The sequence below is a fragment of the Peromyscus maniculatus genome, chromosome 16, assembly GCF_049852395.1.
Source record: "Peromyscus maniculatus bairdii isolate BWxNUB_F1_BW_parent chromosome 16, HU_Pman_BW_mat_3.1, whole genome shotgun sequence".
Lineage (NCBI taxonomy): Eukaryota > Metazoa > Chordata > Mammalia > Rodentia > Cricetidae > Peromyscus > Peromyscus maniculatus.
The window spans coordinates 27,854,069-27,868,079 of record NC_134867.1 but is presented as its reverse complement, the minus strand read 5'-3'; the positions used below and the strand labels follow the sequence as shown (position 1 = coordinate 27,868,079).

General features: G+C 39.2%; 1 protein-coding gene across 2 annotated transcripts in view; it reads right to left on the bottom strand.

The window, feature by feature from the left end:
* Nkain2 (sodium/potassium transporting ATPase interacting 2) overlaps window positions 1-13,766 on the bottom strand; it is a 1,058,393-nt gene extending 1,044,627 nt beyond the window's left edge. Inside the window, exon 1 of one of the 2 annotated variants that reach the window (XM_076552533.1) lies at window positions 13,365-13,766. In XM_076552533.1, the coding sequence (XP_076408648.1) occupies window positions 13,365-13,418 (54 nt within the window). In that variant the 5' untranslated portion in view covers window positions 13,419-13,766. The remainder of the gene's footprint in view (window positions 1-13,364) is intronic. The other variant, XM_006981258.4, reaches the window with a different exon arrangement.
* Window positions 13,767-14,011: the final 245 nt, after the last annotated feature.

The window sequence follows — 14,011 nt, the reverse complement described above, 5'->3', positions numbered from 1 at the left end:
AGCATTGTGATATGCATGTGTGTGAAAGTATCTGAGTATGTGAAAGTGAAAGTGAGTGTGTGATCATGAATGAGTAGGTATGTGTGCTGTGGGATGTCTTTCTGTACACTGTGAATATATGTTGCTTTGATTGGTTGCTAAATAAAGTGTTGATGGTCCAATAGCCAGGCAGGAAATATAGGTGGGGCAAGCAGATGAGGAGAATTCTGGGAAGAGAAAGGGCTGAGAAGGAGTCGCCAGACACAGAGGAATCAAGATGTCAAGGCAAAACTGAGAAAAGGCACCAAGCCACATGGCTAAGCATGGATAAGAATTATGGGTTAATTTAAGTGTAAGAGCTAGTCAGTAACAAGCCTGAGCTAATGGCTGAGCAGTTATAATCAATATAAGCTTCTGAATGATTATTTTATAAGTGGGCCACAGGACTACAGGGGCCTGGTGGGACCAGAAAAACTTCCTACACATATGTGTGAACATGTACCTGTGTGTGTGTGTGTGTTTATAAGTGCAAGTAAAAGTTTCTAAATTATTTAGAGTTTGTAAAAATGAGTCTTTCTCGTTGAAAATCATACTGTTCCTAATTCATGACAAAGTCTTTTATAAGATTAAAAATTCATAATTTGCCCTAAAACCTCATATTCAGGAAATAAATATTTCCCTTAGTGAAAACTATTATATACATGTAATTAATGTGAATTCTTTCTTTAAAATATTTTTCAATTAAGAACTCTCATAAAGGAAAAAAATTATTAATATTTTAGCATTCTATCAGAAACAAAATAAACTAAAATTGTCCATTATCTATCAGTATTCTTTAGTGGCATTAAAATAAAGGTGACATTGACTGGGCCTTAGATAAAGTCCACCTGGCTCAAACTAAACTGAACAAAACAGCCAAGAATGCTAAAGGCTTGGTAGAGCATATAATTGGTCATAAAAAGTAGCTTTCAAATAAACCAAGACTCAACTTGGGCTCATAATCGATATTTCCACAAATCCTTAGTCAGCACCCCTTCCCTAATGGATGTCTCAGCCTACTTTCCAATCTCTCTTTTACTCCCCCCAATTCCTCCCCCGCCTCTGCTCATTCACTTTCTTGTTCTCTTCATTTGCTGCTGGTTTGGAAACACACTGGAATTATTCAGAGTTTTCTAAATGCCTCCATGGATGTCTAGGCTGTTTCCTTGGATATTCCATTCCCACAGAATTCTATTCTCATTCCACTTGATGGCTGGGAGGTTGCTGGCAGCAAGTTTTGGTAGTCACAGACAGGGTGGCCTTGGATGACTTTGCTGTTTTCCACAGTGCAAAAACCCAAAGTTCCCAAAACACAGACTTTTCCCCTTGATATCCCGTGAAGTTTCCCACTCTAGCAATAGTCATAAGCACTGGTCACTCTTTATTCCCACGCCAAAAGACAACAGAGATGGGATATCTGGGCAGGATGCCAGCTTGGGTCCAGTATGTGTTTTGAAGTGAACCTGCAACATCTGTGGATTTTGTGGAAACTTTACAGTCTCGTGTGTAATTCTATTCTGTTTTAAACCAGAACAAGTAAAATTATAAAGCTTGCTACCTTCTTCAGAGTGATGACAAATAAAATCATACATTCTGTTGAAACAAAGCAACACAAGAACAACTATGTTACTATGTCAAGGGCTCTGGGCAACCTGATTCAGAGCTTGGTGTACACATGACTCTTACAGATCTACCATATTCATGCTCTACACTAGCCAATCCCTTCGGTTGAGCTCTTAGAACTCAGAATCTGTTGTGAAGAAAAGTCCCCATAATTTCTAGTTGTTCATTGCTTTATCTCAGCTTATCTCATTGGGGTGAGAATTGGTAGTTTCTATATATTTTTGTTGTTTTGAGTATATATCATTTTCACCTACTATACACAGGAGAGGGATACAGTAAAATATTGTAATTACCAGACTATCTAGTCCTTACTACTGATACTGTCAAACTGAAGGAATAAAACTTTATTTTTATCCCTTATCCTTTATCCTTCCCTAGTCTATCCATCTACACAGAAGAATGTCCATTTTTCCAAAAGCATTGCCCTCCCAATTCAGCTCCTTCTGGACATGGTTTCATAACCATCTTTATCTATTATCTACTCACCTGCTTAAAAAAAAAAACTTTCCCCAAATTCCCAACATTGTGTAGAAGCCATAGAACAACCTTGCTCTCTCCCCTGCTCTTCTCCAGCCTCTCCTTTCCAATCATTCTTTGGAAGTCACAGTGCACAGTGACGACCCTCATAACACCTGGGCCTCAGTGCCTACAGACTCTACACCCCAGGATGAACCACAGGATGTGATGTAAACCATACAGGGAGTACTCCTCTCTGTGATTCGCTCAGCTCCTGCCTCTGCTTGGCTCACTCTGGCCTGCTTTCTTACTTTCAGCTGTCTTTGCTGCCATCCCAGTTATCCGATGTTCCTTCCCATTCTGAAATCATGCTTATATTTATGCCTGCAGATATCACAAAATGCTCATTCACAGGTGATGATTTTCTTCAATCCACAAAGACACTTACTTCGTATGCTACTTTTCCATTCCAATTCTTACAAAGTTGAATACTGATAGAAAAGAAACGAGTTTGTCTACAAATGCATACCATCTAATTTCACAAAGGCCTCTAAAGAAATGCTGTGCTCTTTCCACTGTCATTTTGGCCTCACATTCTCAGTAGGCTTTCTAGCCTTGGGCATTTCTAATTTCCTACTGTTGGGCACTACGTCATGAACCCCAATGGCTAAGCTCTAGAGAGACACATACTGTATCCTACAATGTTGAGATTTCTTCTGAAGAGGTTCGAGTCCATCTATGAGCCAGACTCTTACCTTTGAACCCTCTGTTTCTCCCGTTCCTCCTGGAACCGTCTGCTTTATCGGCTGACACTACTTCATCCTCAGCCTTATACTGTTCCCATTCCCTTCGCTTGGTTTGTTCTTTTCTCCAATCTCACTACAGCAATCTGGCCTGCCATCTACCAGTCTTTTACATAATGGATGATCAACTTATGAGGTTATAACTAATCCTCTACATAAATTTCCTTAGGGTTGTATTCATAGAGATTTTGCCATTCTGCTCTATATTGCAAATATTTGCATATATTGAGTTCCTTTGTTACAGGTTTAGTTTGTTTCTGACACAGAAACCTTCAGGAGCTTATCATAGCTTGAGTTATACACATACACACACACATACACACACACACACACACACACACACACACACACACACGCTGCACACAAATACATGTATATGTCTTTAAAATATGTAATATATGTCAAATGTGCATATAATTTATCAATTATAATTAAAAGCCATGATAGCCAAAAGCTTCCCATAAAATAGAAAACCTCAGAAAAATTGTTTTATGACTTAAGATTTTCACCCACATTTGATGGATTTACAAATGGGGGACCAGATGCTTGTGGGGCCCACAATCACTGTGAGTACTTCTCTGGTTATGAGTAAGTAGTAGCTTTTGCAGATTTGCCAAAAAGTCCATGATAAGTACAGTTAAAACTTTTCCTATAGAGACAAAACATAAAGGCAGAATCTGCTTTGTTATTTTTGTCTTGATCTCATACAGCCTCTCAAGTAATGATCTAATAAGCCAGCTAAACAATGTGGTATCCACTGAATTATATAACACCAACTAATGTAACATTGAGCTATTATAAATTAACTATTTAAAACTTGACCAGGAAACAAAAGGTTGACAGGATGGCTCAGTATTATGGACAGCTGTGTCTTGGCAATACTGATCTTATTTAGAGTGAATGTAAATGGGACTTTATAGCACAGGATGAACAGAGGTCAGTCAACCCGTTCTAGTTAACCAACAGAGTAAATAAGTAGGATGGCTCAGCAAATAAATAAGAATGGATCAGCTTGCAATTTAAACTAATTTTAAGTTACTACAGTCATTAGATATTAGATTTATGACAGAAATATGGCTTGGCATTGCTTTCAGTTAGCTCTAACCCCAGTGATCAAAAGGGAAGAGAGTTTATTCAGTACATTTTCATTAAACCATTCATTTGTAGACATTTCATGAATCCTACTTGATGGGGATAATCTGATACATTTTTTTTCAAACACTTTAAACAGATCATCACTGCAATCCAGCAAGTCCAAGGTGAAAATTCACAAGCAACCTGCTCCCAACTGCTGCAGATGCTGTAACTAAAGAGATACTCAGGGCAGTCCCTCTACAGGAGCCAAAAACACAGAGCAGAACATCACCAGCAAACAAATCTCTCATCCTGTGGCACCCAATGGAAATTCTTTCCACATTTGTCTCCCAGTGGTATCTAAAAATAATACTCAATGAGATCAACCTTGCATATCTCTTCTTCCTGGAAAGCTCTGAGATTCGGATCATAGAAAGTCCACACCATTGAACAATTCAGAGTTAACATTGACCCCCCTACATCATTTGACACACAGCAAAAGGCTTCAACATATCTCTTTGTTCTATTGTGTAGGTAGCATAATATAGATGTACACAAAGACTTCTGTGAACGGAAAAGGGGTAATGAATTGATACTTGCACTCCAAACTAAGCCTCATTTGTTCTCAAAGAATAAAGCATTGTCGGGGATTTTCAATGTGTTACTGTTTTGGCATGCATACATTGATCAGAAAACAGAGGTCAGTAGGAGGAATCTTCATCACCTGCCCTGTGAAGGCAAACATGGAGGAAGCAATGTGTGAGGAGCAGCACAGTTGTAGACTTCAGATATAGATGCAGATCCTCATCTACCACTTTGAAAGGACGGGCCTCTGCAGACAGCCTTTCCACTGGCCTTTAAACCTCAAGACATCATCCTTCTACTCCAGTGGCGTGCCATACTGTTGGCAACGTCAGCAACCAAACTTGACTAAATTTCAGGCTAAACGGCCAAGTTAGTAGTTGAAGCTTAATTTCCAGAAAATCAAGTAAACTTAATAAGCAATAGCCAAATGTCTTTTAAAAAGTAATGTTCTAATTCTTTAAGTATGTAATATTCGGTAATATGTGATAATAAGGTATTTACTTTATGCATTATTATTTGTTAGAAATATGCACAGTTGTTTCCATACTGATTTTTAAATTCTATTTAGATAATTAATTTAATGTTAACTATTAGACACACCATTACCCTGGAATAATATTTTGCTGAAAACTAGTGCTAAGAATATGAGTTCAGGCTGGGCAGTGGTGGTGCACACCTTTAATCCCAGTACTAGGGAGGTAGAGCCAGGCGGACCTCTGTGAGTTCAAGGCCAGCCTGGTCTACAGAATGAGATCCAGGAAAGGCCCAAAGCTACGCAGAGAAACCCTGTCTCAAAAAAAAAAAAAAAAAAAAGAAAGAAAGAAAAAAAAAGGTACTAGTTCCATAGAATAGAAGTAGCAACAATAACAAAATCGTTGCTTACATCATTGCAAGCACTTTGTGAATATCAGGTGCATCAAGCAGAATCAAGCAGTTTCTTTAAAGCAAGGTTTATGGAACCCTTACTATGCTAATATATACTGTGATTCTTGGGGAGCAAGAAAAGCAAAAGAGCTTTTGGGTCAGTAGAATTTGTTTCAAGTGTTCATAACAGTTTTAGAAACACTGAGCTGAAATGCTGGGTGCTTTGTGAAATCCAAATTTAATTCTCAATGAATACTGAACAATATGCAAATCCACTAACAGTTGACAGTTTCTGTGGGAGGAAGAATCAGTTTTCTTTATGGGTGTGGCCTCTGGTAGGTTTTCACCAGACTATATATAGTGAATGGCCCTACTCATAAGCATATTGGCAGCACAAATTGATCTTGGTTATTAAAATAGAAAGGGGGCCTCATAGTCAGGAGGTGGTGGGAAACTGGGGGCCTAATGAAAGAGTTACAGACAGCAGTGAAGATGAATATGATCAAAATAGTATGTATGAAATTCTCAAAGATTAATAAAATATTAATATGTATGGATCATTCATGTTCCATATTTTTTAATCTATTTCAAACTATTAGCAGCTGATGTTACAATGCTTTTTATAGCTGCCCAAGTTTATGGGTGGATAAATTAAAAGCTCATTTAAAACAATACTAGTTTTTGCTACTAGGGTCACAGTTCTCTTGATGCAAATTGCAACGGTATGTAAACACACTTAAAAGTATTCCTAGGATCCCTAGATGTGAAGTTGTGAAAGATTTAAACCATTAATAATTACAATGATATTTTAAGCATGCTTCTTCCCCTGGATTCTCCTAAGCATACTTCAAGATATATGGGTCAGGAATTAGTTGCCCCATTTTTCAAATGAGGAAACAGAACCCAAACTATAAATGGCAAGCACAACACGAGACTGGGCCGAGAACAATCTGGCTTCTAACTTAATCTTGTGCGGCCTCAGCACATTCTCTCCCTTCTCTTTCAAGGCTGTGCTGAGCACAAGGAGGAGTTATTTGGTCAGGGGGCTTTACCAGTAAATAATCTAATTCCATTCCAGCATTGCCAAACTGAAGGCTGCTTTCAGATTCATCTGTGTCCCTATTGATTGCAAAGACACGAGAACCGTGAAAAGACCTTCCATGTCTCTTATTTAAACTTCTGAATAGGACTGGGCTAGAAGGGAGAAGCAGGCATAGTCTGTCCAGAAGAAAAGCTTTCTTTCACATCAGTCACAAGCCAAGGGAAGAAATGACCTCATTCTCTAGTTGGGTTGGAAAATTCCAAGAACATATGTACATACTCAAGATCACCTCTAAGTGGCCCGCAGTTCTTAAGGTCAGCTCAGAGACCATAAATATAAACAAAGTCCTTAGAAATTAAGAGTACCTGGCTTCTTCCCAGGCCTAAGAAGTCAGAAACAGTGGAATGCGTCAGTACATCCATGTTACAAGGACTTATAGAGACATCAATGAAAATTTAAGTTCAAGAAGTGTTCTCTACCACACTAATACATATTATAAATAACCTACTTACTCGGTCCTTTCCATTCTGTAGTCGTCTAGATGAATTCAAGGTCTGCAGATTGGCCTCTATCCACAGCCAATTAACAATGTCTTGCATTACCTCTCTGTCAAAGACTGATTTTTTTAAAAAAATAACAAATTTAAGAACAAATGAGTGCATCTCTTCCTCCTGTGGAATCAGTTGTGAGTGCACACACCCATGTTCCAAAACTACGTTCAGTGGTTACCTGACAAAAGTTAGGTGCATGAACATTTATGAATGCATGAACCCTGCATTCATAAATGAAAGAAGCAATAATTTCTTTGTCAACTGGAATGATTACAGAAACACAGGCAGGAATTACTTCTCCAAGACACCACAAGCATGCTTCCTGGGGTTTGAGTCAACTTGGACTCCACGAAAGACAGGGCAGGATACTTACTCAACAGTGGCAAGTTTCTCTTAAGCTTATTCTATGGTGCATACACCAACAGGTCATATCAGTTAAAACTCTTAGATTTCTTGGATAGGAGGTTTGGACAGGGCCCTGAAGTCAAGGGCCTTTCTAAGCCTAAGTAATATTGTGTGGGCTATTATTGCAGAAAAAAAATGTAGTTGTTAAAACTGCTGATACTGTTTTCTTACATGGAAGGGAGGAAGTGCGGAACGAAGACAAAAGTTCAAAGTCCTATATATCTGGGTTTGAATGCAAGATCTCCCCCCACACTCTCAGGTGACTTTGAAACACTCTTTATTTCTGTTCAGCGATGGTCTTAAAATTTGCCACCTCCTTCTTAGGATTACTGCAGGAAATTTTAGTGTTTTATTCTTTATTTTAAATTTTATTCTTTAGAAAGAATAGCATTTAGTTTCAAGCAAGCTCCTAACAAACATGTAAGTTTTCATTGCTGTTTAAATATTTATCAAAGCTAGATTTTTGAAGGATACTTGTATTGCAAAAACACATGGTTCGAGAACTAATTTGTCTGAAAGCACGCATAAAATGAACTTCTTTGTAACTTTCAAGTAAGTTTTTTATAGACACCAAAGTTAGCCTATGGGTAGTTTAAAAAGTAAAAATTACTAGAAGGAGAGGCTATTTCAGGTTTAAAAGCCACATAAAACTTGCACAGCTTACAGCACATTTAGAATTAGGTGCTCCTAAACATTAGACATGCTGTGTTTATTTAGAAATAATACAAAGAACAAGGAAGATGTAGTTCTTAGGAAGATGAAGTAATTTTCCCCAACACTAACAGCTTCTCTACCTGAATACACCTGGAACACTAAAGAGGAAAGCTGGCTGGTAATTTCACTTCCCACCCTGTCTGATAATAGAACATAACGTCGTTTCATGTTGTGCTTTCACAGTTTTTAAACATCTTCCAATTTCTTGGTGATGGTAAGAAAACACACTACAATTTTACTCTCTCATGTATTAGAGACCTTAGGTGTAAATACTATTTCAACCAATCACTATTATGAAAGACAGGTTAAAAAAGGAACCCTGCATGCAATATATCTGCCCCAAAGTTGTCTATGGATGGCCACACACTCTGAAGTGTTTCAGTTGGCTGCAGGCATACATAAGACCATGGCCATATTCTACCACCTGCCATGTAGCAAGTGATCCATGCATGTTTGTGTAAATAAATTCTATGATGTTCACACAATGAAACGACTTAATGATGCTTTTTCTCAGAATCTGTTCCCACTGCTAGGTGACAAATTATGGTATTTTACTCTGCTACAAACAGCTATCAAGTTTCCATAGGGAGGTAGTCAAAAACTGAAAGATATTAGGATGAGGACATGCTTCCCATATGTTGGTTTGATTCTGACGCCTGTGTGTTGTAAGGTATAGTGGTAGTTTAATATAAACCTATGGGCAGATGACACTGTATAATTTGAAAAATCTATCAGTGTAAGTAAAATATACTTCCTAAAAATCTTAGGCACTAGAAATATATAAAAAATATTTAGTACAATTGGTGCTAGCATTAAATTTTTATTTCTGTTATAAACACAAAGGTGTGAAAATTTGTTTTCATATCTGCAATTCTAATTTAGAGGACATATACATATCCAACAATGAAACAGTGCCCCCCCCACCCCGAAAGCAAGCTTGCTATTTCAAGGTATCCCTGACTTCTATTCTGAAATTCTTGATTAGGTAAGTAGAAAATTTGACTCCAAAGTAAAGAAGCACCACTTGGGGAAAGGAGGGGACAATGGCCATTTACTTTTCCGAGACAGCACCTACATCCTGGCTCCACCCTAGGAACATGCTGACCTTTTGCACAGAGGGTACTGCCTATCCAAGCCTTTGTATGGAGAAAGGGGGAAGAGTTCTACAAGTTGACTGACTGAAATGAGGTACAGAACATCATACCAATTTGCCACTTTTTTTAAAAGACACAAGGATAGATATCAAGAGAACTTTCTATCCTTTTCTTGGTAAACCTTAGAGAAAAAATAATTATGCTTAATTACAATTAATGAGTGTTTTAAGATATACCAAAAAATGCTCTTGTACATGTGAAGAAAACATTACAAACAAGAAAAGCTATTTTTACAAGTTAGAAACCCCTTAGAATGTTTCAATTTCACAACTTTCTAAAGTGCCATATGGGAATTTTCACTCTTCTTCGTGAGTTAGATCCGTGAACAACATGTCAAATGCAGTACCCCCAGAACACCATAACACTCCACCTACACTTCCCGAGTTACTTCATGTCCATGCTTTGATTTTCTCCAAAGTAATCAAATATTCACCAAATAATGGAGAACAATGCATAAGAGCCACAACAGATACAGTACTCTATAATTAAAAGGAAAATTGTTTTATTTATGTCTACATCCGTGGCCTAAAATGCATAGTAACTGTGCAGGAGAAAGCAACTATCATGCTTAATTTCCAAATGCGTTGCTTCACCCAGCTGCAGGCCCTGCTGCTAACCTGATTGTTAGTGACACCTGCTCCAGGTTAGTAACATTTCATAGATCACACGGGCAAGAACGTCACTTGCAAGTGGTAATCAGCTGAGAGCAAATCTAGACTTTCAGTAGTTTATGAGATACACACTTCATGCCACACAGGCCTCTGACGTATGAAAGTGTGTGAGATCTGAAGCTCGCTTACTTGCAAACAAAGTTGTGTTTTCCATCTAAAACAAGTTATGTTCTTCTGTGTTATAATTGAGTAATTTCTCGTCACTGGAAAATATTACAGTACTTCTTTTTCAACATTTATATGAAGTAGTCTTTGACCCAAAGTAAAACTGGGTGGGGAAGAGGCAGGCTCTTTCACTACCTGTCTGAAGACTGTAAATAAGAAGTTAAATTGGGCTTGGCCTGTACTACTAAACCCATCACTGGAAATACAGTGATGATTTCTGTTACTATCTGAAATCTTCAGTTTCTGAGCAGTGAAGGCAACAATGATAACAAGGAAATTACATTCTAGCGATTATGAGCTTAAATTCTGGATTCTGCCAATGAAGCAAATCTCTCTCCAGAAATCACATCCCTTCTTGCAAGAATCACCCTTATATCTGAAGCCAGTTTAACCACACAGCTCAAAGATTTCCATTTAGGAGACAAGCAGACACTTTCTCATAGAATGGAAGTTTTATATTGGATTATCATAGTACAGAATTGTAACTTATCTTACAATCTGATTTCCAGATATTCCAATAGTATATGTTTATGCTTACACTCTGCCAAACATTAAGAGAAAAAATATTTTACATAATTCACAGCAAGGATATAGACTCCTGGCCAGAAAATGCCTGTGGAGCTTTTCACCCTGTTCTTTGCATGTTAAATGTTCAAAATATCTCATCTGCTTTGAAAATAACCAGACAAGTGAGGTCTCTATTTCTACAGTACCTAAAGATACCACATCTTTTCCTAAGATTAGCTGTAAATTGATGTAATCTTTCAACTATAACACAGTATTCTACTTATAAGTTTCAAGATTAATGCTTGTAGAGATTTTAAAAAGTTAATGCAAAAAAAAGAAAGATTTTAAACTTAGATATCTTCGGCTTCCTTCACTTTTAACAAGTCTAAGGTACAGTTATGAAAGTAAAAAGTGTCCAAGTGTCCTAACACAAGCTGAACACATCAGAAGTCAACAAAACTTCGTGAAGTTTCATGTCAGTCAATGATACACAACTCAAAACTTATTCTGGAGATCTGTGATGTAACTCAAAGATACATAAACATTTTATATCCATAAGCATAGAGGAAAACACTAGCTTCTTCTCATAGGTGTTCTACAACTATTTGCAAAGGCATATTTTATGTACAAGTTCATAAATATCTCTACAACACAGCAATTAACAAGAATCTCCCAGGTCCTAAAGGGTGTGATTATTTCACCCTATCTAAACAATTAATTTTCTTTGTCCTTTGTTTTTTGTTCTGCATCTGCATTAACATGGCTGCTAATTATATTAGTCTGCTGGCTGACACAAGAAGTGGGAATGAAAACAGACCACGATTCTCATAAAGCATAAGACACTTCTCAGGACTCAAATGTGCGCTTGCGTAGGCTGAGCATTCCTATCTTGCAGACAACTTTATTTGGTTGGAGAACTTGGCCATGATTAAGGTATCTTTTCCGATAAGTATTTTAACTCTTCCACAATACACAGCTGCATGGACACATATGCACAGGCACACACATGCACCCAGGCACAAACACAAAGAAAACTACAGCTGTATCATATTTGTAAACTTACCTTACTTGCTGGTATATTTATATTTTTCCAATTATTTTAAGAATGTATAGCAGTCACACAAAATACCATTTGATCTAATACATACAACTGCCCTACTACATTAATAAAACCCCTCTTTCATTAAAAGAGTATTAACTTACTTTTTTTTTAAACTGAACATAAGCATGCTTTACCCACCAACCTATTCTCAGTTTTATGCTTTTACACTCTAAATATGCAAATATAAAATATTCTGAAACATATACAAAAGTAAAAACATTTGGAAAATGTAATACAACTTGGGACATCTGGGCTGTATAGGTAGTTTTACAAAGTAAACTCTAGTTAACCCTATCATTAACAGCAAAAGTGGCATGCTGCAAAACTTATACTAATCTATGGTAGAGAACCAGAAGTTGGTTTATATAGCATTGTGAAAACCTAAAACTCCTAAAATTGTATCACTTGTTCTGTCTTCTTTTCCTTTACAACCAAGTCCATAGTACGCAATTCACAGATCCAAGAATACATCATCAGGGAACTTTCCTTGGAGGGGGAAAAAAATCAGAGCTGAAATGCCTCAAAAACTCTACTTTAGCTAAACAAATTAAAAATTAAAAAAAAACTTGCTGCTGGTCTTCACAGCTGGTAAACAGTGAAGAAAACTTAAGGAATTCTGTCAGTTTCAACAGCAAATTCTTATTCATTTAAGCACTTTGTAATGACTAGGCTTTCAATAATGCCTTCCATCCTACAATTCCCCAGCCTTCTTAAAACAAGCGAGGCTAACTATTTAGATTAATTCTATGGAAGGCTACTTGGTGCCGATGAAGCAAGTACTTCCTACCTCAAATTAACCATTTGCCATTTTTCACCTCTACACTCCCCTCAGCCCCTCCTTCCATGGCCCTTAGGAACTGAAATTCAGAGACATTATTGGCTTCTTGCCTTTTTAGCAGCTACAGGACATTCCTCAAAAAGTAATATAATTCTCCATCCTGTGAGATCAGACAATAGTATCTATTTCAGTGGCAATACCATACACAACGGAAGACAAGATATTATTTTTTTCTTAGAATTGTTGTAGCAATAATGATTTAAAGGTTACTGGTTCACTTTGTAGCAATGGTATTGCAGAGTTTATCTAAGTATTTCTCTTCAATCTACACACTTTTAGAACTCAGTGTGGCTTTCTAGCTCAGAATGCTGTAAGAATACCATCTGACCTAAACAAGGAGTTTTTTAAAGATAATCACACGACAAAATATTCCTAGAAAATATCACATCACAATGAATAAAGACACTGCAAAACAAGTATATGAAAGAAAAGTCTGATAATCTGTATTTCCACTTCACACATATATAGTAAAATATATATGACAATCACCCCGTTACACTAACAGGGTTGCCAGGCATAAAAGAAGAGCTACATCTCGATTCCCTTAAAGAAATTAAAGATAACAAGTTTAACCCGCACCTGCAAAACTGTCTTTAGAGGGGCAGAAATGGGGGAGGGCACAAAGGCTCACTTCTCCTGCACCCCTAAAATCAATTTAAACCCAGGTAATGTCTGTCACCTTTTCTCTTTTCTTTTTCCTTCTGTCCTGCTCAATGGCAGACCTCTTACTACAGTCCCTGCCCACTCTCTCAAAGGCACATTACAGAATAAGAGGACCCAAGCGTCACTTACCAGTTGCATGCCACAGATAAAGATAAGCGTGCACCTGCCACTGCAATAACCCATGGTTTCCGAGACCCCTGCCACAGCCAGACTGTCCCACGTCGGCCACCGTCGAACCCCCACTTTATCCAATCAGATCGCCGGGAAGGACAGGCAAACCTGCCCAGGGCTCGGGGGCTCCGGGCTGCCGCTGCCAATGTCCTGGGAAGTGACAGGCATTAGGACCTGCCTGCGCGGCGGCGGCAGCTCCAGCCGCGCCCGCCACACATACCTTCACTCGCTCGGTGCACACGCCGCGCCGCGGGCAGCGCCGCCCAAGGAGACGCGCCCCGGGCCCGCAGGGGCGGCAGCGGCAGGCTGGCAGCGCCACCGCGCCCTGGGGCATCTGGCCCGCCAAGTTGCGGCCGCCGCCCGACGCGCGCTCGCCCCGCTCGCCCTGCGCACTCCCCGCGCGCGCGCGGGCTCCGGGGGCGGCGGAAAGGCGCGCCGGGCGCTGCCTGCCTCCCTGCGCGCTCGGCGGGCGGCTGCTCCCGGCGCTCCACCGGGCGGGCGGGCGGCGGGCCCGGGGGCGGGGCGCGGCGGGGCGGGAGCGGGGGCGGCGGGGGCTCTGCGCTCTTCCCCCGCCACACACACCACCACCACCCCACACCCCGGGC